This window comes from Oncorhynchus gorbuscha, linkage group LG23, assembly GCF_021184085.1.
Source record: "Oncorhynchus gorbuscha isolate QuinsamMale2020 ecotype Even-year linkage group LG23, OgorEven_v1.0, whole genome shotgun sequence".
In the NCBI taxonomy this organism is placed as follows: Eukaryota; Metazoa; Chordata; class Actinopteri; order Salmoniformes; family Salmonidae; genus Oncorhynchus; species Oncorhynchus gorbuscha.
The window spans coordinates 60,987,133-61,014,927 of record NC_060195.1 but is presented as its reverse complement, the minus strand read 5'-3'; the positions used below and the strand labels follow the sequence as shown (position 1 = coordinate 61,014,927).

Genomic DNA, 27,795 nt, shown 5'->3' with positions numbered 1-27,795 from the left:
GGCTGATGAATACTCACAGCGTTTCCCCCACCCTCTCCCCCTCTTCGGATTGCCTTCAAGCAGTACGATGAATATTTCTTCTAGCCTATCAGACAGCAAGTTAATTCCTCTTCCTCCACCTGTCATCCCTCCCTTTCTCCATATCTCTCCTTCTCTCACCTTCAGTCGGCTGATCTTGTGCTGAAGTCTCTCCTCTGCTTGGGCCTTCAGAAGCTCAACCTCTTCCAGGAAGTGCAGCCGTTGCCGTGACAATGACTCCTCCAGCTCCCGGCGACACGCCTGTAGCTCTCTCACAGACGCACTCTTAAGCTCCTACACACACACACACACACACACACACACACACACACACACACACACACACACACACACACACACACACACACACACACACACACACACACACACACACACACACACACACACACACACAGTGTGTGAACGCACAATGAGAGAGTAATCCCTTCGCTCTTATATGCCATTAGAGACACAGTCAGCATTAAGAGTACTGAGAAGGGGAATGGGATGTTCTGGAATGGTGTGTAAGTGTGTCAGACCTGGAGCTGCTGCTGGTGCTGTGTGTTGAGTTGCTGTGTCTCTGAAGTATAGGTGTGTGTGAGCCCCTCTAAGGCGGTGCAGTGCTGTTGCGCCAACTCCAAGACCTTGAGACAGACACGACCAGATCAAAACACACCTAAATGGATGGACGGATGCTCAGACTAATGGATAGACCAGCCAAGAGGTGGAGGGATGAGTACCTTTTTCCTGAGGGCCTCCAGAGCCGTGTGGTGTTCAGCTTCTAAGGCCTCTCTCTGGATTGTCAACTCATTCTGAGAGCAATAAAGAGAAAACAGAATTGTCTAATGAATACACAAGACCATTCTTTTTTTACTGTGGTGAATTTGCATCTTTCCTTGACATCAACTGACCACTGTTGTCTCACCTGGTGGGTGTGGCTGAGCTCTGTCGCCATGGCGCTAAACTTCTCCATGTGAAGCTGAGCCAGCTTCTTCCTCAGCTCCTCCCTGACAGACTGCTGCTCCAACCCATCACACTCCACTTCCCGCATATGCTCCGCCTCAAGCTGTGACTTCTGATAGCGTAGAGTCTGAGAAGGCAACATTAAGATAAAATATATGTGAAATGTAGAATACAGATATACAAGATTTAAAACTCTGTGTGTGCGCGCATGTTCTCACCTGGATCTCCCTCAGGTACGTGGTCTCCAGTGTGTCCATATTACCCAGCATCCTCTTCTCAAGCTCTTCCCTCTCTTCCTGATGCCGGTGTTCTAACTCTGCCTCCTGTGCCTCTAGCTGAGCCTCATTTGTTTCCTGTAGGACTGCCTCCAGGCGATCGAGCTCTGCCTTGCATTTTGATTCAAGGCTAGTTTCCAAGACAACAAGCTCCTCCTTGTGTTTTGTTGCCATCTCCGTTGCAATTGTTTTTAGCTCAGCCTTGTGATTGGCCAACAAGGACTCCAGTTCTACTTTGTGATTGGTTCGTAGTGTGTCCATGTCCTTCGTGTGGTTGGTCAGTAGCGTGGTTTTCAGGAGTTCCATGGCAGCCATGTGTTCCTCCCTCAGCTCCCCCAGAGAAACCTCACCCTGCTGGGCCAGACGCTGCGCCAACTCCTCCCTCTCCTCCTGGAACCTACACACATGCAGAACAGGTCAGCCAGATTCATTTCAAGATGAAAGGACAGATACAGAGCGTTAACTCTCTCTGTGAATGCATTCGTTTACTATGGGGCAAACGTTCACTAGCGCATGAGAATCTCTGGTATTATATGAAACACACAGGTCTCACCTGTCCTGGGCTTGGCGCAGCCTCTGGTCTCCCTGCCCCTGAAGCAGAGCGGTCAGCTCCTTGACCTCAGCAGCCACGGTGGACTTGGCCCTGGCCAGCTCAGCTTCGTACTGGGACTCTAGTCTCTGTCTCACTGCCACCGCCTGGGGGTCTGGGGGAGAGACATGTGAGATAAAGGGGAAAGACCATACAGAAGAGACAGGAGAATAAGGGAGTTGTTGAACTACATTAAACTTTTTCATGTACTTACTCTGGTCGTTGTTTAGTGAGGCTTGTAGACTCCTGAGCGCTGCTCTCGCCTCCTCAATCCCTTTCTCCAGAGCTTTCCTTTCCCCTGCCATCCCTCTCTCCATCTCCTCTCTCAGGGCAGAGACCCGTGCCTCCCCCTCCTCCTGGAGCTCCTGTCTGAGCCTCTGCACCTCCTCCGCTCTCCTCAGGGTCATCTCCTCAATCACTCGCTCCCTCTCCTCCTTACGTTCCTCTGCTAGTTTCACAACCAGCTCCTCAGCAAAGCTCTGCTTCAGCTAAAAACATCCAGGTCAACATAGTCATTCAGGGTCAAACCATCCAGGTCAACATAGTCATTCAGGGTCAAAACATCCAGGTCAACATACGGTCATTCTGGGTCAACATGTGGCAACACTCATTACGCTGTCACACAATAATGTTTATACAGTTGAAGTCAGAAGTTTACATACACTTAGGTTGGAGTCATTAAAACTTGTTTTTCAACCACTCCACAAATTTCCTGTAAACAAACTATAGTTTTGGCAAATCGGGTAGGACATCTACTGTACGCATGACAAATAATTTTTCCAACAGTTGTTTACAGAAAGATTATGTCACTGTATCACAATTCCAGTGGGTCAGAAGTTTACATACACTAAGTTGACTGTGCCTTTAAACACCTTGGAAAAATCCAGAAAATAAGGTCATGGCTTTAGAAGTTTCTGATAGGATAATTGACATAATTTGAGTCAATTGGAGGTTTACCCGTGGATATATTTCAACGCCTACCTTCAAACTCAGTGCCTCTTTGCTTGACATCATGGGAAAATCAAAAGAAAATCAGCCAAGACATCAGAAAAACAATTGTAGGCCTCCACAAGTCTGGTTCATCCTTGGGAGCAATTTCCAAACGCCTGACGGTACCACGTTCATCTCTACAAACAATAGTACGCAAGTATCAACACAATGGGACCACGCAGCCATCATACCACTCAGGAAGGAGACGCGTTCTGTCTCCTAGAGATGAACGTACTTTGGTGTGAAAAGTGCAAATCAATCCCAGAACAACAGCAAAGGACCTTGTGAAGATGCTGGAGGAAACAGGTACAAAAGTATCTATATCCAGAATAAAACAAGTTCTATATCGACATAACCTGAAAGGCCGCTCAGCAAGGAAGAAGCCACTGCTCCAAAACCGTCATAAAAAGCCAGACTACGGTTTGCAACTGCACATGGGGACAAAGATGCTACTTTTTGGAGAAATGTCCTCTGGTCTGATGAAACAAATATATAACCGTTTGGCCATAATGACCATTGTTATGTTTGAAGGAAAAAGGGGGAGGCTTGCAAGCTGAAGAACACCATCCTAACCGTGAAGCACGGGGGTGGCAGCATCATGTTGTGGGGGTGCTTTGCTGCAGGAGGGACTGGTGCACTTCACAAAATAGATTGCATCATGAGACAGGAAAATTATGTGGATATATTGAAGCAACATGGTCGTAAATGGGTCTTCCAAATGGACAATGACCCCAAGCGTACTTCCAAAGTTGTGGCAAAATGGCTTAAGGACAACAAAGTCAAGGTATTGGAGTGGCCATCACAAAGCCCTGACCTCAATCCCGTAGAAAATGTATGGGCAGAACTGAAAAAGCATATGCGAGCAAGGGGGCCTACAAACCTGACTCAGTTACACCAGCTCTGTCAGGAGGAATGGGCCAAAATTCACCCAACTTATTGTGGTAAGCTTGTGGAAGGCTACCTGAAACGTTTGACCCAAGTTAAACAATTTAAAGGCAATGCTACCAAATACTAATTGAGTGCATGTAAACTTCTGGCCCACTGGGAATGCGATGAAAGAAATAAAAGCTGATCGATTTATAGTAGAGAGAATGATTTCTGACTGATTTCACATTCTTAAAATAAAGTGGTGATCATAACCGACCTAAGAATTTTCTTCTAGGATTAAATGTCAGGAATTGTGAAAAACTGAATTTAAACTGTATTTGGCTACGGTGTATGTAAACTTCAGACTTCAACTGGATATACTTGCTGTCAGTGTGTGTGTGTGTGTGTGTGTGTACCTTCATAGTGCGTGCGCATAGCTCCATGTTGTGTGTGTCTGCCACGGCAGCCAATTGTGTCTCCAAGTTCTGGATCATGGTCGTTCTGGTCTGCAGCTCCTCAGAGTGACACCACATCCTATGCTCCACCTCCACCTGTTCACGTCACATTAGCAAACCTACTCCCACTGGAAACTTAACAGAACTTCGATTCACAGAATCTCATTAATTCACTATCATCATTCATACCTCCACCTGTCTGGCAGCCTCCAGACGCACCCTCGTCAGCTCTGTGTGGAAGAGATTAGAGGAAAAGGATAAATTGGGGGAAATAGAAAACCTTTCTATATGTTGAAGAATATTCCAATTGCGCGCGCGTGTGTGTGTCTGTATACCTCTGACATGGCTGTCTGACAGTTTAGCGCGGAGTTGTTCCATCTCGAGGGCGTGGCGAGTCTTCAGCTCCTGCAGGTCGCCATAGTAACGATCAGTCAGGTCCAAACGCACCTAGAGAGAAAAGGAAAGAGTGAGGGGAAAGACTAGGCCTGATCATAGGTAAGACTGCTCCTGTGTGTGTGTGTGTGTGTGTGTGTGTGTGTGTGTGTGTGTGTGTGTGTGTGTGTGTGTGTGTGTGTGTGTGTGTGTGTGTGTGTGTGTGTGTGTGTGTGTGTGTGTGTGTGTGTGTGCGCTCGGAAAATGTGGCGCCGGACATTTGACCGGCATCATTTTAATTTACCGGACATTTATTACATTTGCCGGACCAATATGCATTGGGTGCGTAACCTGATTAGGGCGTCCCACCCACAGTGCTCTGAATTCCAGAAGTCCCATTTTGCATCAGAGTCTATCTATGGCTTGTGTCCTTAACGAATTCCGATGCGCAATTTGAAGATGTTAGAATCACTGTCCACATGTATTTTTCTTCAGCCAACAAGAGGAGTAACGAACAGCAAAATCACAAGCCTACGTCAATTTACTATTTCACATAGAAGAACAGTTTGTTCTGTGAGAGAAAGAAATAGCCAACCCCAAACAGACTCTGGGACAGTTGTGGGTTGATAAATCCCAAATTCATACAACCAGTAGGCCTAGGATACACCCCCAAAAACATTCAAAAGAAACGAGGCTCATGCGACAGATCAGAACATTTAGCTTAAAATGTTGATCAACTATTATTTCTTTACATTCTAAGGGCAGCAATGAGCACGAGGCAGTAGGCTACGAGGCAGTAGGCTACGAGGCAGTAGGCTACGAGGCAGTAGGCTACGAGGCAGTAGGCTACGAGGCAGTAGGCTACGAGGCAGTAGGCTACGAGGCAGTAGGCTACGAGGCAGTAGGCTACGTGTGAATGTTCATTCCATAATGCAGTTAGCGGAAAACACTTGTCAAAAGGGCACCGCACATGCCAGCGATTTCAAGAGATGAAAATATCTGTTAGAAACGTAGAACGAGGGGAGATCTAAAGATGCAACAACTATCATGGGTTGGTAATATGACTAGGATTGTGCCTTTGGCTACTGGACAAATAAAGTTGATCTGAAAACCAATAGAACATAAGATAAATAGGCTACTGGTTTAAATGGCAGATGGAAGTCTTTATAAAATAATTGCCTGCACATTTGCTTGAATTTTGGCTATGCTAATTTGAAGCAAGGTAAGACATGCCTAATAATATGTAGTTTCAAAAAATTAAGTATGAATTTCAAAATGCATACTGCCTCCAGCGCATCTCAAAGTGGTGTGTGACGCACTGAATCCTGCCTAGTTGCCTCGGCACTTGAAATGGTGAATGGAAGCGTGCTTCAACTACCAGGTGAGAATTAACAAGCTATTATTAAATCGTGGCCACCAAAACTGCATGAAGAACTGTAGCGCAATGATTGTGTTTATAAAAGCACGTTTCACTCCAGCAGCAATAAACGAGCTGTTTGATGATCTGTAGCAGCAGCTCTCGCACGACATCGACAGATGTTTCAATCAATGAATACTGGCATTTTGGCCTATGGGATTTATTTATTTCTCCCGGACAATTGGCAAGGCTAATTTTATATATTGTCTTTTCATTATTTTTGGAGGGGGGGCAAAAGCTGGCTTTTACCGGTTAACGGTAAAACCCTGGTGTGTGTGTGTGTACCTGTAGCAGCTCCTCTCTGTAGGGCAGGGCCAGAGAGGACCGTAGGTTAGACAGTTCCTTAGTGTGCCTCTCCTCCAGCTGGACACGCAGCTGGTCAAACGCCTCCTGGTGTTTCTCCAGTTTCAGTGTGATCTCAGCCAGAACATCGTTCCTCTCCTCCTCCCCTCTCCCTTCAGACAGGAAACTACACACACGACAGCGGTCAGTAAGATGGCCCACCACTGGCCCAGGTTTATAGATTGTGTGCAATTGGCGGCTGGTGGGCAGATTAGCCGATCGAGGCCTACTAGCATACCTAGCATCCTGGGTCTTGAGAACAGGGTCCTCCAAGGCTCCCTCCACCAGTCTCAGCTGCAGCAGGGCTATCTCCTCCCGGTAGCTCTCCTCTGCTACTCGCAGACGCTGCTCAATGTACCTGACCGGATATACATTAATGGGGTGTAAGTGTGTGTTCACATGCATGGGTTTACATTGGTGTGTGTTCATTTGTATACCCTGTGCATGTACCTACCTGTATAGGTGTGTGTAGATCACATTCAGCTGCAAAGGTGTGTGTGTGGGCGTGTACCTCCTCAGGTTCTCCAGCTCGACCTCGTTCTGCTCATTGATCTCCCGCCTCTGCTCGTTAAACTCCGCCTGCAGACGCTCGATGTCATCCACCCACGACGAACGAGCTAGCAGCTGCTCCTTCAACTCTGGAAAGCGAGGCGAAGGAAAATGAGAAGGTATCTGAAATTCTGATGGCTGACTAATCAAACCAATTATGTTCTAGCATAGGTCCAGAGTGTGTGTGTGTGTGTGTGTATACTCACGTCCCAGTTCCTGGCGGTTGGTCCTCATGTTGTCTAGCTGAGCAACCTCCTGGTCACAAGTCTGTCTCAGAGTCACTTGCTCCCCATGCAGACGACACACCTAAAGGGGGGGGGGGGGGGGGGGGGGGGGGGGGCAGAGAGAGACGTTTAGGAAAGGCACCATCCAAAGCATAAAGCAAATCTCAGAAAAAGAAGTGTGTGTTCACCTCCTGCTGTAGCTGCCGTGTTTGCTCCTCTCTCTCCTGCAGCACCACTTGATGTCTGGACACCAGATCCTCTACTGCACCTGGAGTGTAGCAGTAACACATTCATAACATCCTGACCACGTGTTTACAACATGCTTACAGCATACGGACAAAATCAATAACACTTATTAGTCGACTCACGCGCAGCAGCGTCCCTGTCGGTCCAGGCCTGGCTCAGCTCCCCCTCCAGCTTCCGGAGCTCCTCCAGGCTAGCCCGGGCCCCGGACAGATCTGCCCCAGTCTGGGTGAAGGCTGCCTGGGTAGAGGAGAGTGATACCCGAGCCTCTGACAGCTGTGTCTGGAGCTCCGACTGGGCCTTCTCGGACTCCTGCTGCCACCGGGATCTCAAGGCCACTATTTCTGCAGCCTGCCGCTCCTCCATGGACGCTCTCTCCTGGGAGAGACGACTCTCACACTCCTGCCTCAGAGCATCTACACACACAACGACAGAAATGGTCACCAATGACAGTTTACTCGATCAGGTCAGATGAAGGTCCATTTGTTAAACAGAGCTATGCATTGGAGCATCTGCGTGAGAAGGCCCTATTCTACCACCATCATCCTCACCCATGTTCCTGTGATACTCCTGCTGCTCTCGCTGGATCCTCTCCTCACTCTCAGCTCTCAGCCTCTCCACCTCAAACTGCTGTCTGGCCTGCAGCACGGCCCTCTCCTGGGCCCACTTCTCCCTGAGGGAAGCCTGGAGCTCGCTTAGAGAGGCCTCCCGCTCCCGCTGCAGGTTGGTCTGGGAGAGCTCTAGCTGGGTCGTTTGGTGGTTGGTCAGGCTCAGACGCAGCGCCTCCAGCTCCAGAGCCTGTTGGCCCTATAGCGCGATAGATAAGGGAGAGAGGTAGGTAGGGGGTAGGGTTTCCATTAGGAAAATGTGAAGCCGGACATTTGAAGGAAGCATTTTAATTTAACGGAAACATGAGAAAGGTACTTGACCCATTCGTATTGGGTGCGCAACGTAATTAAGGCGTACACCCACAGTGCTCAGAATGACAGAACACATTTATATTATGGTTATTAATTTTAAAGATCGCTCTGCCTTTTCCTGGTTGTTAAAATTCAAATATTTTGCTTAATTTCAGTTTATGTAACAAAGCAAGTAAAGTGTACAGCATCATTGTACCATCTAAACCACTGAAATGGGAAGCATAGAAATACCACACATAAAACAGCTCTACCACTTCTTAGACATGCTTTCAATGACAATGACAGATCTCTAACACATATTTCTATGAGAATTTGGTCGGGTCTCCCAAAAAGTGACATATTGCAGCTTTAACAGAACACGCAACTTGAGGATGCAATGACACGCATCCTTACCAAAAACCGATGAGCACTTTGGAGATGATAGATGACCTGCCACAATTACTTTTCCTGTCAGTCAATCTTGACCATAATAGTTACGATAATCTATTGGTCAGCTAGTCGTTCTGTGGGAGAAAGAGACAAACTATTCCAAACAGACTCTGGGACAGTTGTGGGATGATAGATCCTAAATTCATACAACCAGTAGGCTAAGAGACATACAAATAAAAATGTTAAGGCAATGAGGCCAATGCAACAGATCTGGACATTTAGCGTAACATTTGAATAAACTATTATTTATTCAGATGATTAGTGCAGAAACACACCAAAGCTACGCATGTTCGTTCCACAATGCAATTATTGTCAAAAGCACACCGCAAATGCAAACAGTTACATGCGACAGATGAAAAAAATCTGTTGAAAATGTAGAAAGAGGGGAGATCTAAAGATGCAGGAGCTAGCATGAGTTAATAATATGACTAGGACTGTGCCTTTGGCTACTGGACAATGAAATAAAGTTGATTTGAGAAGCAATAGAACAATGTAAAAAGAGAAAGGCTTCTGGATTCAATGGCATATGGAAGTCTTCGTAAAATAATGGCCTCCACATTTCTATGGTCGGTTTCTACTTTGAAGCAATGCAAGACATGCCTCATAATATGAAGTAAAACGTTCAGGTTTCAAACTATTAACAATATTTGCTCCAAATGCAAACTGCCTCCAGCTCATTGTAAAGTGGAGTGTGACAGATTGAAGCCTGCCTACTATTGTACTTGAATGGCGAATGGGAAGCGAGCTGCAATGACCAATTGAGGAATAAAAATAGTATGTCTTTAAATCGTGGCCATCAAAACATTTAACACGCGATGATTGGGCTTATAAAAGCATGGTTCACTCCAGCAGGAAGGAATGAGCTGTTTGAGGACCTGTAGCAGCAGCTCTCGCCGCTGACACGTTGTCCGCTCCTATTAGGTTCTGTATCTGTATGCTGTGCGTGTGATAAACATAACGACCAACGAAAATACACACGCTAATTGAATTTCACTAAATAGTCTGGTATTTCCATCAATGAATTATTTAATATCTTTTGGGACAACTGGCCGGCTATTATCGGCTAACGGAAAACCTGGTAGGGGTGGTTGTGTGTGTGTGTGTGTGCGCCTGTGTCTAGTTGTGTGTGTACCTGTATCTGCAGTAGTTCTGCTTGGTGGGCTGCCTCCATGCTCTCCCTCTGGTCCCCTGATAGCTCTGCCTTCAAACGGCTAAGCTCCTCCCTCTGCTGTGACATCATCTCCAACAGCATCCTCTGGTGTTCTCTCTCACTCACCTGGAGACAGAAAACAAGAGATAGAGGGTGGATGACTAGCAGAACACAGGTATGTGAATAGGTTGTTGTTGTTGTTGTAGTGTGTGTGTGTGTGTACCTGTTTGATAAGGCTGATCTGTCTCTTCTGCTCCTCCTCCAGACTGTGTCTCTGCTCACACAGCTTTCTCTCCAGACGGCCACTCAGCTCAGACACCTCCTCCTGGTGTTTCTCCTGCAGCTCCTGCACGTCCTCACTGTGAGATCTTCTCAGTCTCTCTGTGGCCTCCTCCACAGACCGCATCTGCTGCTCAAGAAGCGCTTTCACCTCCTGCTCCCTCTCCCTCCGCTGCTCCTCCAGCAGGCGTCTCACCCCCTGCACCTCCCCGTCCTTCTCCTGCCTCTCCACCTCCCACTTCTCCCTCTCCTCCGCCACCTGAAAAATAGAATTCATGTCTGTTCAGTACTTCCTGAACAGGTCCATATACATATCATAGTCTAATCATCATCCTCCTCCTCATCATCATCATCACAACCACCCTCCTCCTCACCTCTTCCTCCTTGTCTCTGAGCCGTCTCTGGAACTCCTCCTCCATCACCTTCTCCATCCTCTGCGTGGTTCTGTCCATCTCCTCCCCTCTCCTTCTGCCCTCCCTCACTCCCTGGGCCTGGAGCTCCTCCAGGTTCCACAGGTTCTGTCTCAGACACAGCAACTCAGACTCTACCTCTGTTTTCTCCCTCTCCGTCTGCTCTATCCTCCTCTCCCTCTCCTCCGCCTCCTGCCTCGCTGTCTCCGCCTCCTGCCTCGCTGTCTCCGCCTCCTTCTGGACTCTGTCCATCTCTTTTGAGCGGTGTCGAGCTCCAGGGTTTTCTGACTGAGGAGAGCGGTGGTGGTTTTGTGCCTGGTTTTAGTTTCTTCCAGCAGGGCTAGAAGCTGGTCACGATGGGTCTGGAGAGGAGAGGCGGGGTTATTAGCTTGGACCCAATTAGAACCAAACAAATCCATTAGAGGGAGAGAAGAACACCAGGATTAGCTAGTGGAAGATGAGGAGAAACAAGAGTGAGAGGGAGGAAGAGAGGAAAAAGTGAAAAGAGGGAGAAGTAGTGAGGGAGTAGGAAGAAAGCTCCTAGCTACCTGTAGTGACTGTAGCCGTATTCCAAACAGGGCATGAACTTCAGAGGAGACAGAGTCTCCTGCCCATTTCACCTCATGCAGAGAGGAGACCAGCTGCTCCTGCTGCTTCAACCTGGAGAGGACACTCTTCTTCTCCTCCTCCTCTTTCTCCTTGTTGCTTCCTTTCTCCAACCGGGCAGAGGAGAGCAGCTCCTCCTGCTGTTTTAGACGAGCGAGGAGAGATTTCTCCACTTTTAGCTGTTCCATTACTCGTTCCTGGCTGTCCTCCTCGTGTGTTTTCAGGCTGACCTCCTCCTCAGCTCTCCTCCTCTTCTCTCGCTCCTCCTCAAGCTCCAAGTGCGCCTCCTGCAGCTCCTCAGAGACCTGGGCCCACCTACACACACACACACCATGAACATGAGCTGTAAGTTCTCCAACAAAAAGATATGGAAGACAGGCACACATTATAACACACTCACCTGGCACTGGTCTCCTCCAGATCCTTAGCGCTCCTCCTCAACTCCTCCATCACCACCTCCTTCTCCCTCTCCCTCAGAGCCACCTCCTCCCGGAGGTCTCCACACTGCTGGATGAGCAGCTCCTTGCCCAGGTCTGAGACTTCCTGACTCTCCGACGTCTCACTGAGCCTCTCAGAGGTCTCGCTGGCGTCTCGTGAGACAGAGAGGGGGTCGTTCTGCCACTGGGAGGCGAAAGAGGGCAAGGTTTCGTTCTCAGGGTCGGGGTGGTGGGACTGTGCAGTGGATTGTGGGACAGAAAAGTTAGTCTGTTCTTCTTGCGAAAAGGACAGCTGGGATTGGTCACCACCGCTGATGATGTCACTGTCCAGCTCAAACCTGTGGTGGGATGGAGGGAGAAAGGGATGAGAGGACTGAAAGGAGAGAGATTAGGAGAGGTGATTCATATGGGGAGGAAAAATCCACCATAAGGGCAAAATCACACATACAGTAATGTCCCTCTAACCTGTAGTTGCCAGAGTTGTCCAGCAGGCTGTGCCCTTCCAGAAAGCTGCACTCCTCCAGAGTTTCATTGGCCCAGGACAAGTGTGTGTGTGAGGGGAGGGCCGAGGGGAGGTAGCGCTCCAACAGCGGGGTGCCATCAGTGGGGAGGGACAGGTCTAGAAGGCACTCCTCTCTCTCCCCCTCCCCATCCTCCTCCTCCACACTGGCCTTTGCCTGGTTCAGTTTGTCTTTAGAAGCCTTGAACACCAACTCCTCTCTCGTTCTCCCTCTCTCCCCCAACACCTGTCGGACTCTCTGCACCTCCTCTCCAAGTCTCCTCTTCTCCTCTTCCTGCCTTTCCCTGATCTCTCGCTCATCCTCCCTCTCGTTCCTTCTCTCCCTCTCCTCCTCCAGTCTCCTCCTTAGCTCCTGCAATTCCCTATTCAACACCTCCTTCTCCTCCTTGTACTGGTGGATCTCTCTCCTCTCCTCCTCCCTCCCTGTCCTCTCCTCTTCTAGTTGGGAAAGCATGAGCTGGTTTTTCTCCCTCTCCTCTAGCAGCTCTCTCCTCAATGTGTGTATTAGTACAACAATCTCAGGATCAATACATTGTTCTGGGCTCTCATACCCAGCTCCAGTCTGTTCGTGTTCCATTCGGAGTGTGCGTATTTGGTTCCCTGGTTCTGTTACTGGAACCTCCAGGTGGTTGGGGAGTGAGGGAAGGTCGTGGGAGCTGTGGCCGGGCCGGGAGGCCTGCCGCTGGGCTAGGGAGAGCTCTGAGCCCCACTGGGTCCTGGAGGGAAAGAACTGAGAGGTCTGGAAAAGACAACAGGGACATCGAAGAGCTTACATTCACTATTTCATTATTAGCAGTAAAATATATATTTTTTATTTTGTCAATCACAATCATGTGTACTGTACTTGTTTAACATTTTTTGAAGTGTGTGTGAGTGTGAACCTGCTGTAGCTGCATCTTCAGAGCCTGTATCTGTCCAGTGAGGGAGAAGGCCTCATGCTGTTCCTTGTCTCTGCTCTCCAGCGCCTCCTGCAGGTTACAGCTCAGTCTGCTGATGATCTCATTACGCTTCTCTACTGCGGCCTGTAACTGCTGCAGAGAGAGACTATAGAGTCAGACACTGACGCGCACACAGACGTAAAACACCTTACTTTATTACATTTTATTCTGTTCACTTTGGATTAAAAGTGTCTGCTAAATGCCACATATATGATTGCAAGGGGAATGCAAAATATAACAGAGTGAGAGGAACAGGCAGAGATGGAGAGAGAGAGAGCAGAGAGAGAGCAGAGAGCGAGAGAGCAGAGAGAGAGCAGAGAGCGAGAGAGCAGAGAGCGAGAGAGCAGAGAGCGAGAGAGCAGAGAGCGAGAGAGCAGAGAGCGAGAGAGCAGAGAGCGAGAGAGCAGAGAGCGAGAGAGCAGAGAGCGAGAGAGCAGAGAGCGAGAGAGCAGAGAGAGAGAGAGCAGAGAGAGAGAGAGCAGAGAGAGAGAGAGCAGAGAGAGAGCAGAGAGAGAGCAGAGAGAGAGCAGAGAGAGAGCAGAGAGAGAGCAGAGAGAGAGCAGAGAGAGAGCAGAGAGAGAGCAGAGAGAGAGCAGAGAGAGAGCAGAGAGAGAGCAGAGAGAGAGCAGAGACGTCCAACGAATAGCAGCACTGTAGAAACTATTACACTCAACTGAACGACTTGAATAGTGTAGTGTTAGCTAGCTACATAGTTGTCTTTGCTGTCTTCGTATCCAAGATAATTGTGTAGTTTAGAGTGTGTAGTCTTAGAGTGATTATCTTAATTTACCGAGGTTAGCTAGCCAGCTATTTGTCGTCCTTAACGTAGGAGACACTGCTAGCTAGCCAACAGCTAGCCAACGTCTACCGAATAGAACTTCCGCACTCAACAACCCGGTCGCATTCCGCTTCGCTCCACAGGTAGTATCACATTTTCATTTCATTTCATTACAGTACAACGGTTTGATTTGTTTGATCGTAGCTAGCTACATAGCTAGCTACATAGCAGTCTTTGTATCAAAGATAATTGTGTAGTCTAGAGCGATTTTCTAGGTTAGCTAGCCAGCTATTGTCGTTCTTTTAACGCAACGTAACGTAATCAACACTGCTAGCTAGCCAGCTAGCCCCCAACAAATAGCAGCACTGTAGAAACTATTACACTCAACGGAACGACTTGATTAGTGTAGTGTCAACAACGCAGCCACTGCCAGCTAGCCTACAAAGTCAACAACGCAGCCACTGCCAGCTAGCCTACTTCAGCAGTACTGTATCATTTTAATCATTTTAGTCAATAAGATTCTTGCTACGTAAGCTTAACTTTCTGAACACTCGAGACGTGTAGTCCACTTGTCATTCCAATCTCCTTTGCATTAGCGTAGCCTCTTCTGTAGCCTGTCAACTATGTGTCTGTCTATCCCTGTTCTCTCCTCTCTGCACAGACCATACAAACGCTCCACACCGCATGGCCGCAGCCACCCTAATCTGGTGGTCCCAGCGCGCACGACCCACGTGGAGTTCCAGGTCTCCGGTAGCCTCTGGAACTGCCGATCTGCGGCCAACAAGGCAGAGTTCATCTCAGCCTATGCCTCCCTCCAGTCCCTCGACTTCTTGGCACTGACGGAAACATGGATCACCACAGATAACACTGCTACTCCTACTGCTCTCTCTTCGTCCGCCCAATTGTTCTCGCACACCCCGAGAGCTGCTGGTCAGCGGGGTAGTGGCACCGGGATCCTCATCTCTCCCAAGTGGTCATTCTCTCTTTCTCCCCTTACCCATCTGTCTATCGCCTCCTTTGAATTCCATGCTGTCACAGTTACCAGCCCTTTCAAGCTTAACATCCTTATCATTTATCGCCCTCCAGGTTCCCTCGGAGAGTTCATCAATGAGCTTGATGCCTTGATAAGCTCCTTTCCTGAGGACGGCTCACCTCTCACAGTTCTGGGCAACTAACCTCCCCACGTCTACCTTTGACTCATTCCTCTCTGCCTCCTTTCCACTCCTCTCCTCTTTTGACCTCACCCTCTCCTCTTTTGACCTCACCCTCTCACCTTCCCCCCCTACTCACAAGGCAGGCAATACGCTCGACCTCATCTTTACTAGATGCTGTTCTTCCACTAACCTCATTGCAACTCCCCTCCAAGTCTCCGACCACTACCTTGTATCCTTTTCCCTCTCGCTCTCATCCAACACTTCCCACACTGCCCCTACTCGGATGGTATCGCGCCGTCCCAACCTTAGCGCTCTCTCCCCCGCTACTCTCTCCTCTTCCATCCTATCATCTCTTCCCTCTGCTCAAACCACATATGTCAGAGTCAAGGCCCGCGGGCCACATCCGGCCCGCGAGAAGGTTTTTTACGGCCCCTGGGATGATCTTGATTTATTATTAGAACCGGCCCGCAGACCGCAGCAAGCCGGCAGCCCGCAGATCTTTTACACACACCAATACTACATTTCCCACAATGCAACGGTGACGCACCGAGCAGTAGGCTGCTTCATTTCAATATTTATTGGCACAGCAGTTGTCAGCATCACAGTAAAATTAACTTTCAGATACCCATCAAAAATGGCAAAACGGAAGGTGGACACTGAGAACCGGGGTTTCAAACAAGGTGGGAGTCGGAGTATTTGTTCACGGAGGTAGCTGGAAAACCTGTGTGTCTTCTGTGTGGAGAAAGTGTGGCGGTACTGAAAGAGTATAATCTGAGACGACATTATGAAACGAAACACGCGGACAAAAACAAGAATATGGACATGGAACAAAGGCTACAAAAGGCAGAGGAATTAAAACGAGGCCTCAAATCTCGACAGGCTCTGTTCAAAAAGCCAAATCACAAGGCCAGGCTGCTGTCAAGGCCAGTTTTATTTTGGCAGAAGAGATCGCTAAATCAGCCCGGCCATTTACGGAGGGGGATTTCATCAAAAACTGCATGATTAAAGTTTGTGACGAAGTTTGCCCAGAAAAAAGGCAACTCTTTTTAAATGTGAGTCTGAGCAGAAACACCATTGCCGAGAGAGTAGACCAGTTGTCCATCAATCTAAAATAGCAGCTTGTGAAAAAGGGAAAAGATTTCATTGCATATTCCTTGGCTGTGGATGAGAGCACCGACATTTCTGACATTGCCCAGTTGTCAATTTTCATCCGCGGAGTGGACTCCAGCCTAAGCGTGACAGAGGAGTTTTTGGCTTTACGTCCTATGCATGGCACAACTACGGGGCATGATTTGTATGAAGAGGTGTCAAGATTTGTAAATGAGATGGAGCTGCCTTGGGAAAAACTCGTGGGTTTGACAACCGACGGAGCACCTGCGATGTGTGGACACAGGAGCGGACTGGTGGAGAAGATACGGGAAAAGATGCAAGAGGAAAACGCGACAGGTGAGCTGACAGCTTATCATTGTATCATACACCAGGAAGCGTTGTGCGGTAAAGCCTTGATAATGGAGCATGTAATGAGCATCATCACGCGCACAGTTAACTTTATCAGAGCCAAAGGTTTGAATCACCGCCAGTTCAAGGCATTTCTGACGGAGTTAGAAACGGAGCATGGTGATTTGCCTTATCACACAGAGGTGCGATGGCTAAGCCAGGGAAAGGTGCTTCAAAGATGTTTCGAGCTTCGTGAGGAGATTTGTCTGTTCTTGGACAGCAAAGGGAAAGACACAACACAACTCCGAGACGAAATGTTTCTGTGTGAAATGGCTTTTCTGTGTGACATTACGAGTCATCTGAATGCAATGAACTTGCAGCTGCAGGGTCGGGATCGTGTCATCTCTGATATGTACAGTACAGTGAAGGCATTTAAAACCAAACTGACTCTGTGGGAGACGCAGATGCGGAAAGAAAATTTGAGCCACTTTCCCAGCTGCCAGACCATGAAAGAGAAGCTCTCTACCAGTGCGTTCCCGAGCGCACAGTTGGCTGATAAAATAGGTATGCTTGCCGCTGACTTTCGACGCCGATTTGCTGACTTTGAAGCACAAAAAAGCAGGTTGGAACTGCTCGGTAACCCATTTGCTGTTGACGTGGAAAGCTCACCACCAAACCTCCAAATGGAGTTGATTGACCTCCAATGCAATGATGCACTGAGGGCAAAATATGCGGCAGTGGGTGCTGCGGAGTTCGCCCGTTTCCTCCCCGACACAATGCCCCAGCTGCGCATCCAGGCTGCTCAAACGTTGTCTATGTTTGGCAGCACATACCTGTGTGAACAACTGTTTTCTTTGATGAACTTGAACAAAACATCACACAGAAGTCGACTTACTGCTGAACACCTCCACTCAATTCTGAGGATTTCCTCAGCTCAGAGCCTTACCCCGAACATTGATGAACTTGTGGAAAAGATGGGACACCACCAAGTATCACCCTCAACCTCAAACAAGTGAACATTACTGTGCAATCACATATTTAGAGTTTTTACTCAGTTCAAGTTTAAAAGTTAAAGTTTAATATTTGTTTTCACTGCATGTTACTTCTCCTTAAACAAAGTGTTGTTTTTGATTAATAGATTTTTGCACTTTATTTTATTGTATTTCAATCCAATTATATTTTAAAAATATTTCAGTTGAGTGGATGATAGAAAATTGCTATTATTGTTTTTTTCTTTGAAGTAAATTTAGCCCACTTTTGCTAAAATAGAAAATATAGGCTACTGATGGTGCCTTGAATACCGGTTTCTTTCATTTAATGTTCATGTTATGGGGATTTTTATATAAAGGAAATTTGTCTTTTGTGTCTGTTGAAAATTAAAGATTACTGACAGAGCCATAAGAAAATATTGCTTTATTTATCTGATCATATTGGAATATATTTGTTAGGTTTTCAGTAGGTTCAATTAGGTTCACTAGACTATATGCGTCATTTAAAAAATTTTCAATGAACATTCGAACAGTCCGGCCCTCGGCTTGTAGCTAAATTTTTTATTTGGCCCTCCGTCCATTTGACTTTGACACCCCTGGCTCAAACCTTCTCCAACCTATCTCCTGATTCTGCCTCCTCAACCCTCCTCTCCTCCCTTTCTGCATCCTTTGACTCTCTATGCCCCTATCCTCCAGGCCGGCTCGGTCCTCCCCTCCCGCTCCGTGGCTCGACGACTCATTGCGAGCTCACAGAACAGGGCTCCGGGCAGCCGAGCGGAAATGGAGGAAAACTCGCCTCCCTGCGGACCTGGCATCCTTTCGCTCCCTCCTCTCTACATTTTCCTCTTCTGTCTCTGCTGCTAAAGCCACTTTCTACCACTCTAAATTCCAAGCTTCTGCCTCTAACCCTAGGAAGCTCTTTGCCACCTTCTCCTCCCTCCTGAATCCTCCTCCCCTCCCCCATCCTCCCTCTCTGCAGATGACTTCGTCAACCATTTTGAAAAGAAGGTCGACGACATCCGATCCTCGTTTGCTAAGTCAAACGACACCGCTGGTTCTGCTCACACTGCCCTACCCTGTGCTCTGACCTCTTTCTCCCCTCTCTCTCCAGATGAAATCTCGCGTCTTGTGACGGCCGGCCGCCCAACAACCTGCCCGCTTGACCCTATCCCCTCCTCTCTTCTCCAGACCATTTCCGGAGACCTTCTCCCTTACCTCACCTCGCTCATCAACTCATCCCTGACCGCTGGCTACGTCCCTTCCGTCTTCAAGAGAGCGAGAGTTGCACCCCTTCTGAAAAAACCTACACTCGATCCCTCCGATGTCAACAATTACAGACCAGTATCCCTTCTTTCTTTTCTCTCCAAAACTCTTGAACGTGCCGTCCTTGGCCAGCTCTCCCGCTATCTCTCCCTGAATGACCTTCTTGATCCAAATCAGTCAGGTTTCAAGACTAGTCATTCAACTGAGACTGCTCTTCTCTGTATCACGGAGGCGCTCCGCACCGCTAAAGCTAACTCCCTCTCCTCTGCTCTCATCCTTCTAGACCTATCGGCTGCCTTCGATACTGTGAACCATCAGATCCTCCTCTCCACCCTCTCCGAGTTGGGCATCTCCGGCGCGGCCCACGCTTGGATTGCGTCCTACCTGACAGGTCGCTCCTACCAGGTGGCGTGGCGAGAATCTGTCTCCTCACCACGCGCTCTCACCAATGGTGTCCCCCAGGGCTCTGTTCTAGGCCCTCTCCTATTCTCGCTATACACCAAGTCACTTGGCTCTGTCATAACCTCACATGGTCTCTCCTATCATTGCTATGCAGACGACACACAATTAATCTTCTCCTTTCCCCCTTCTGATGACCAGGTGGCGAATCGCATCTCTGCATGTCTGGCAGACATATCAGTGTGTATGACGGATCACCACCTCAAGCTGAACCTCGGCAAGACGGAGCTGCTCTTCCTCCCGGGGAAGGACTGCCCGTTCCATGATCTCGCCATCATGGTTGACAACTCCATTGTGTCCTCCTCCCAGAGCGCTAAGAACCTTGGCGTGATCCTGGACAACACCCTGTCGTTCTCAACTAACATCAAGGCGGTGGCCCGTTCCTGTAGGTTCATGCTCTACAACATCCGCAGAGTACGACCCTGCCTCACACAGGAAGCAGCGCAGGTCCTAATTAAGGCACTTGTCATCTCCCGTCTGGATTACTGCAACTCGCTGTTGGCTGGGCTCCCTGCCTGTGCCATTAAACCCCTACAACTCATCCAGAACGCCGCAGCCCGTCTGGTGTTCAACATTCCCAAGTTCTCTCACGTCACCCCGCTCCTCCGCTCTCTCCACTGGCTTCCAGTTGAAGCTCGCATCCGCTACAAGACCATGGTGCTTGCCTACGGAGCTGTGAGGGGAACGGCACCTCAGTACCTCCAGGCTCTGATCAGGCCCTACACCCAAACAAGGGCACTGCGTTCATCCACCTCTGGCCCGCTCGCCTCCCTACCACTGAGGAAGTACAGTTCCCGCTCAGCCCAGTCAAAACTGTTCGCTGCTCTGGCCCCCCAATGGTGGAACAAACTCCCTCATGACGCCAGGACAGCGGAGTCAATCACCACCTTCCGGAGACACCTGAAACCCCACCTCTTTAAGGAATACCTAGGATAGGATAAAGTAATCCTTCTCACCCCCCCCTCCTTAAAAGATTTAGATGCACTATTGTAAAGTGGCTGTTCCACTGGATGTCATAAGGTGAATGCACCAATTTGTAAGTCGCTCTGGATAAGAGCATCTGCTAAATGACTTAAATGTAAATGTAAGCAGAGAGAGAGAGAGAGAGCAGAGAGAGAGAGCAGAGAGAGAGCAGAGAGAGAGAGCACAGAGAGAGAGAGAGAGAGAGAGAGAGAGAGAGAGAGAGAGAGAGAGCAGAGAGAGAGAGAGAGCAGAGAGAGAGAGAGAGCAGAGAGAGAGAGAGAGCAGAGAGAGAGAGAGAGCAGAGAGAGAGAGAGAGCAGAGAGAGAGAGCAGAGAGAGAGAGCAGAGAGAGAGAGCAGAGAGAGAGAGCAGAGAGAGAGAGCAGAGAGAGAGAGAGAGAGAGAGAGAGCAGAGAGAGAGAGAGCAGAGAGAGAGAGAGAGCAGAGAGAGAGCAGAGAGAGAGAGCAGAGAGAGAGCAGAGAGAGAGAGAGAGAGAGAGAGCAGAGAGAGAGCAGAGAGAGAGCAGAGAGAGAGAGAGAGAGCAGAGAGAGAGCAGAGAGAGCAGAGAGAGAGCAGAGAGAGAGCAGAGAGAGAGCAGAGAGAGAGCAGAGAGAGAGCAGAGAGAGAGCAGAGAGAGAGCAGAGAGAGAGAGAGAGAGAGAGCAGAGAGAGCGCAGAGCGAGCGCAGAGCGAGCGCAGAGCGAGCGCAGAGCGAGCGCAGAGCGAGCGCAGAGCGCAGAGCGAGCGCAGAGCGAGAGCAGAGCGAGAGAGAGCAGAGAGAGAGAGAGCAGAGAGAGAGAGAGAGAGAGCAGAGAGAGAGAGAGAGAGAGCAGAGAGAGAGAGAGAGAGAGAGAGAGAGAGCAGAGAGAGAGCAGAGAGAGAGAGAGAGAGAGAGAGAGAGCAGAGAGAGAGAGAGCAGAGAGAGAGAGAGAGAGAGAGCAGAGAGAAATTGGGAGGGAGGAAGTTAGGGAGGGAGGGAGCAGAGAGAAGCATGGATGAGAAAGATGTACCTTCAGAAAGTATTCACTAGACTTTGTTATTGCTTTACAGCCTGAATTTAAAATGGATTATATTGAGATTTGTCATCACTGGCCTACACACAATACCCCATAATGTCAAAGTGGAATTATGTTTATCTACATTTTTACAAATGAAAAGCTGAAATGTCTTAAGTCAATAAGTATTCAACCACTTATGGCAAGCCTAAACAAGTTCAGGAGTAAAGATTTACTTAACATGATTTTTGAATGACTACCTCATCTCTTTGCCCCACACATACATTTTTTCTCCCTCAGATGAGTAGTGAATTACAAGCACAGATTCAACCACAATGACCAAGAAGGTTTTCCAATGCCTCACAAAGAAGGGCACCTATTGGTACAGAGTTTAATGGCTGTGATAGGAGAAAATGTAGGATTGTAGATTTAGTTACTTCACAATACTAATCTAATTGACAGAGTGAAAGGAAAACAAAAATATTCCAAAATATGCATCCTATTTGCAACAAGGCACTAAAGTAACACAGCAGAAAATGTGGCAAAGGAATTAAATTCTTGTCCTGAATACAAAGTATTATGTTTGGGGCAAATCCAATACAACAGATTACCGAGTACCACTCCATATTTTCAAACATAGTGGTGACTGCATCATGTTATGGGTATGTAACCATTAAGGACTGGAGTTTTTCCAGGATAAAAATAAATAAATAAATAAATGTAATTGAGCTAAGCACAGGCAAAATCCTAGTGGAAAACCTGGTTCAGTCTGCTTTCCACCAGACACTGGGATATGAATTCACCTTTCAGCAGGACAATAACCTAAAACAAGGCCAAATCTACACTGGAGTTGCTTGCTTGAAAATCTATGGCAAGACTTAAATGGTTTTCTAGCAACCAATTTGACAGAGCTTGAAAAAATTTTTGAAAAGAATAATAGGCAAATATTGTACAATCCAGGTATGTAAAGCTCTTAGAGACTTACGTATTGACTCAGGAGTGTGAATACTTATGTAAATGAGATATTACATTTTTAACAAATTTGCTAACACTTCTAAAAACATTTTCTCACTTAGTCATTTTGGGGTATCGTGTTTAGATGGGTGAGAAATGATCTATTTAATCCATTTTGAATTCAGGCTGTAACAAAATGTGCAATAACTCAAGGGGTTTGAATACTTTCTGAAGGCACTCTATCTCTAATTATTCAGAAGCAGCCCCGGGTTCTTATGGGTAAAAAAGCATGAGAACAAATGAATCCAAACGAGAAAATACCCAACCCAGTTAGGAGTGGTGTGTGTGGTGTGTGTCAAACAAGTGCATCTAACCATAAAGTTATGAATATAACTACTGTTCCCTGAAGGAAGGAAACGAGGTACAACACACAAGAGTAGTGTGTGTAACTTTTGTTGCAGGGCATGCATACGAACACACGTCTAACCCATTTCTCCTGGTACATATTTAAAAACGTTTGTCATTTCTCCAGCAATAATGAAAATAGAATTCAAGCTGTTTCTCCCCCACCCATCCCCTACCATAGGAAAAGCTTGACATATTTCCTAATTCATATACAAAGACTGAATGTTGATTGTCTGAAAGACGTGGTATATCAGACCGTATACCATGTGTACAACATCTTAAAAACGTTTTACTCGTCTAATTACGTTGGTAACCAGTTTATAATTGCAATAAGGCACCTTGGGGGTTTGTGGAATATGGCCAATATACCACGGCTAAGGGCTGTATCCAAGCACTGTATCCTTAGCCGTGGTTTATTGGCCACATAACACACCTCCTCGGGCCTTATTGCTTAAATAAACCGCCTGTGTCGGTACAGTTCAGTACCTTGAGCTGATCTTTTCCAGTGCGAACCACTAGGACCTCCTCTCCCACAACCGCTATCTCCTCAGGATGCCCACTGACCGCCTGCCTCCCCAGGACACTGCTTCCCTCCTGGGGATGGTGTTGCTCCAAGTGCCCCTGGCTCCACTGGACCTCTGGAAGATGGCTCTGATCTGTCTCCCCAAAACATTGTGGTTCCTTAAGGGTTCAAAAAAAGTTTTGGGTAAGTAAACTTAGTCATATTGCACATATTCATAGACTAATTGCTTGGTTATCTAGAAAACCAGACAGGCTTGATAATTTGGGTGAACTATACCTTTAAAGCAGCGTGACTCTCTAATCTTAGCCATTGAGAGCTATAGGGTGATGGTGCAGGCTTTTGTTCTAGTATTGCACAAACAACTCATTGAACACACTTGCTTTATTACTTCCATGAAATTAGGTGGACTTCCCCTTTAAAGCCTGTACATAGAGTTCACAGTAATCCCATTCGTGTTGCTATGACAACCAGCCACAAGCATCTTTGTGTTTAGTAACCCATTTCTTTCCAGAGACTCTAATGACATGTTCTGACCCATGGAGAGATACATGCTCAGAGTTGGGATTGGCATACAATCAAATCTGACAAAGACCTGATGATCAAAATGCTGCATTAAACTATAGAGTCAGCCTATGCAACAGTGTGGATATTTACATTCCTTTCATCCATTCAGCCAGAGACTCACCTCATTGTTACACATGTCGTCCTGCTGTGTGGCGTTGCCGTCTGTCCGGAGGTCCATCCCTAGGGGGCGACGTTGCGCTGGGCCGTCATTCTGCGTTGGAGACGGGCCCTTCCTCTTCTGCGTCTTTTTCTGCGCGACTTGACCGTCACCTTTCGCCCTTTTCTGTCGGAAGCTAGCAAGCTACGCAGGAAGGACAGGGAGAGGTAGAGGGACAAGTAGGTCAGGAGGGCTGAACACCACCACACTATCAGCATGTTAGGGGTTAGAAGTCAGAGTTCACCAAAGTCCATCAAAGTTCAAATCCATCATTCCGATCAAGGAATAAAAGGCCAAAGTTCCAATCAATCAATCAATCATCCCAGTGATTAAAGTCAGAAAAGGCTATAGGTTTAAGGGGTGAAGGTTTTCATCTGCCCAATGACCAAGAACAAGAGTCTGATTCAGATCATCTTCCCAGCACTCAGGTAACATCCCTGATTGAACCAGCAGAGAATGAAAGCCACAGCACATTGCCAGTCCAAAGCAGTCAACCAGCGACAGTCCCACTTAGTCCTAACAGTCGTCCTCCCAGCATCTCTCCGTAGATCTCCCAAAACCACTATCACTGGTTCCCAACAAAGCGATTGGAAAAACCTCCTGACATTTTGAAGGCCAAGTGCACTGATTCAGTCCGTGTAATTGTGCATCTTTCAACATCCCTGTCTCTCTCTCACTCACTCTCTCCCTCTCACTCACTCTCTCGCTCCTATAAGCATCTTAAAAATCAGATTACAGTGGTTCAGAGACCCTCGTATAACGCTCCACCTCTGACGCTCTCTCTCCCCCACGCAGCATTTCTCTCCCTTTCAAACCGTCAAACTAATCTATCAATCTCACACAGATAAGACAACACACACGGCAGACAAGCACACTAGTCTCAATATGACACTTCAACCTCCCACCGAGGGTTGAGATGGCAGTGTAATGCAGAGAACACAGGAGGAGCTTTGTCCCAAGCCCAAAGTGTGTGTCAAGGTGGTAGCACGTGTTTTGTTCCAATCCAAGCCATGTCCAGCCCCAGAACTCATGTTGCATTGAGCAGTGCTACTGACCCATAAGAGTGTGTGTGTGTGTGTGTGTGTGTGTGTGTGTGTGTGTGTGTGTGTGTGTGTGTGTGTGTGTGTGTGTGTGTGTGTGTGTGTGTGTGTGTGTGTGTGTGTGTGTGTGTGTGTGTGTGTGTGTGTGTGTGTGTGTGTGTGTGTGTGTGTGTGTGTGTGTGTGTGTGTGTGTTTCAATGCCTGATCTCTACATGTGGGCTGTTCTACTCGATTGAAGTCTGCCCAGCTTTCAGCAGATACTGTACAGATACTGTACACACCCACTCTACACCCACTCACCATCCTCAGCCTCCTGTGTCTGACTGTGATAAAGTGAGACGTAGCTGGAGTCGAAGACACTGCTCTACACACTAACACTATCAGACAGGCAGCTCTGTGTGTGTACGTATGTAGGCTGTGTGTTCAAACTGAAGACTGGAGCTTCGTATGCCTCAAATCAAAAGACAACTGATGCAGACGTGGCATGTCACCATAGCAACAGCTGCAATAAGTGGCTCACTGACGATTTCACAATTAAGTACAGCATGAAAAAGCCTACTGTAGCCTATGTCATGCCCATTTGTTTTCAACTTTTCTAATACTGTTGCTATATTTGAGGGCATACTAGTTCCCTCAGAAGTGTCATGTGAGGGTTGGGACGTTAACTGCAAGAGAAGGCCTACTGGGATCCAATGTGTTCTGTTATCTGAAACTGCACCCTTTTTTCTATACTATTTCAGACCAGTGTTTCCCAACCGTGGTCCTTGAGAACCCCTAACAGTACACAGTTTCATTGTAGCCCTGGACAAATGCACCTCATTCATCTCATTGAGGGCTTCATGATTAGTTGTCAAGTTAAACCAGGCATGCTTGTCCAGGGTTACAATAAAAATGTGTACTGTTGGGGGTACTGGAGGACCAGAGGCCAGGTTTAGTGTCATGGCGCCATCTGATGGTGTGTGTTCACATTGACACACCTGCTATGATATCAGAGAGCCCTCCACTAACTCAACCATTAGGGGGGGGGGGCACACACACACAACAACTGAAGACTGATTGTGGATGAGTGTCTAGGGGGACAACTTCAATCATGTGGAAATAAGTGAACAGAAGTCTCTGTGTGGTGCATTTCTATCAGTCCCATCCACAAAAACAGAACCCCAAAAACAGACAGAGGCAAGACCGTGATGAGTTAACAACATCCCAAAACAGATCAATAGATCCCATAGATAGACCAGGGGGTGGTCAAACCCCCAGATGCAGAGCTGGAGCTACCACAGACTTTGTGCTGCTAATCAGCTGCTCACCAGGACCTTGATAAGCTGAATCAGGTGTGTTGGAGCACGGCTGGTGCAAAATGCCTGAATAATACTCGGTATCTCTCCTGGAGGAAGGTTGGCCACCCCTGTTCTGGATCAATAGACAGAATCACCACAACCCAAGAGCCATGCCACCCCTCACTTCACTTCACTTACCAACTGACTGTGCTGCCTGTTGGTTGATTTCTGTCATAATAACAATGGTTTATCAATTAAGGTACTGTGAACAAAGTCATCATACACCTGCTGCGTGAGCATCACCCAGGTTTGAGGTGTGCCAAAAATAGGTAGATCACACTTCCTTTCAAGACTCGGGTGAGCCTGTCAGATATCTCATATTCTATAGCACATGCAAATCTAAATTAACAACAACTGTTGGGAGAAAGCCACCCCAAGCAAAGGTTATACCCGAAGCGATATAGACACCGTTGTGGGGAATGGCAGGGTTGATGCTCAAGTGACAGGTCAAGACATTTTCTCTAAAATCTGCGCGGATTATAGGGTCGTTATTTTACATTGACCTGCCTGGTCTTGAGATTTTAAACCTCAGTGGTAGTGTTTCACACCTCTCCATGCATTGCCAATATCGGATCACCTGCGTAGAATTGTGCATATGATGTTTATCTCAAACGCAACCACATACACAGACGAACCCAATCCTGGCTGCCATCAACACCTGCATCGACTTGGCAAACAGGGATGATACTCTCCCAGTAAGTGGCCCACACTAATTAGTAAACAGAAGGGGAATAGATTTGGGCTGGGTAGCAAACTGAACAAGATCCCGTTTCTACAACAATTAGCCAAATGCTAGCTACGTTAATAATCAGTAGTAAACTTGGTGCATTTAGTTAAGTCAAATAGTAGATGAGACAATAGGGTAGTTCAAATAGGCAGTATAACGTCAGCTGGGTTGTTGAGTCAACGGTAGAACAATTGGGTCATTATAATTCATAAATAACAAAGGGTTTAGCCAGTTACTATACTGTAGCTAGTTTAGCTACATGTAAATGCAGTTTAGCTTTGTTATCGATTCAACTAGTTGCTAAAACTTGAACTTACGCAAGGACCTTTATCAAGCAACTGCAACCTATTACTTTATTGTACGACAATGTTACTGATACGTTTAGCTAGGTTAGCTTGATGGCTTGACAGCTACTTTGATGCATTACCCATAAATCGTTACTAACCTTTGCTCTTCCAGCATTTAGTTTCCTCTGTCGTTCATCTTCGTCCATGTCTTGGTTGAAACACAACCATTAAAGGTTAAGGACAAATGTCCTGAAATCGCTTATTATTCCACCAATCAATACCTTCACTTTCTTGTGCCTCGGATGCAAAATCTTTGGAACAACTGTCAATTCGAAATTCAATATGGCCGCCATATCGTTTTAGCACCGCCCTTATCACGTTTCCTCCGCTAATATGGCCAATCAACACACTCGGAGCGAATTTCCCAGCCAACGGAAATCATGCTCTCTAAGTGTTTACATGCACAGTCAAAAACTCCTTCCCATATTCTACAGGTCCCTGACTGACAAGTTGGAAACCAATCAGAGGACTAAATGGTGAAACTAAACTTTGATTGATAAAGGAATTAGCCAATACATATAGAGAGTTACAAAAATAGTCCACCAATACAATATTTATTTTAATGTATGCGTGTTTTTGACTGGATCAATTAAGCTTTTTAAACCAACTACTCCACCTTTGCAAACGGAGCGCTAAATGCCCGGGGAAATTAGTTAATCAGAAGCAGCATATCTTTGGGTTGCCCAAACTCAACTGTCAACTGATGTACCTT

The 27,795-nt window shown here is 47.3% G+C and overlaps 1 protein-coding gene across 1 annotated transcript in view; it reads right to left on the bottom strand.

Moving 5' to 3' along the window:
• Positions 1–27,353, bottom strand: part of LOC124010701 (pericentrin-like) — a 43,759-nt gene extending 16,406 nt beyond the window's left edge. Inside the window, 28 exon segments of the mRNA XM_046323350.1 lie at positions 160–312; positions 558–662; positions 759–830; positions 944–1,108; positions 1,200–1,653; positions 1,810–1,960; positions 2,060–2,333; positions 4,119–4,253; positions 4,347–4,387; positions 4,493–4,604; positions 6,232–6,415; positions 6,527–6,646; positions 6,800–6,926; positions 7,044–7,143; positions 7,250–7,329; positions 7,430–7,720; positions 7,856–8,111; positions 9,786–9,929; positions 10,027–10,341; positions 10,457–10,676; positions 10,679–10,854; positions 11,041–11,413; positions 11,499–11,873; positions 12,001–12,794; positions 12,937–13,086; positions 22,875–23,069; positions 23,597–23,776; positions 27,182–27,353. Of these exon segments, the coding sequence (XP_046179306.1) occupies positions 160–312; positions 558–662; positions 759–830; positions 944–1,108; positions 1,200–1,653; positions 1,810–1,960; positions 2,060–2,333; positions 4,119–4,253; positions 4,347–4,387; positions 4,493–4,604; positions 6,232–6,415; positions 6,527–6,646; positions 6,800–6,926; positions 7,044–7,143; positions 7,250–7,329; positions 7,430–7,720; positions 7,856–8,111; positions 9,786–9,929; positions 10,027–10,341; positions 10,457–10,676; positions 10,679–10,854; positions 11,041–11,413; positions 11,499–11,873; positions 12,001–12,794; positions 12,937–13,086; positions 22,875–23,069; positions 23,597–23,776; positions 27,182–27,229 (5,790 nt within the window). The 5' untranslated portion in view covers positions 27,230–27,353.
• Positions 27,354–27,795: the final 442 nt, after the last annotated feature.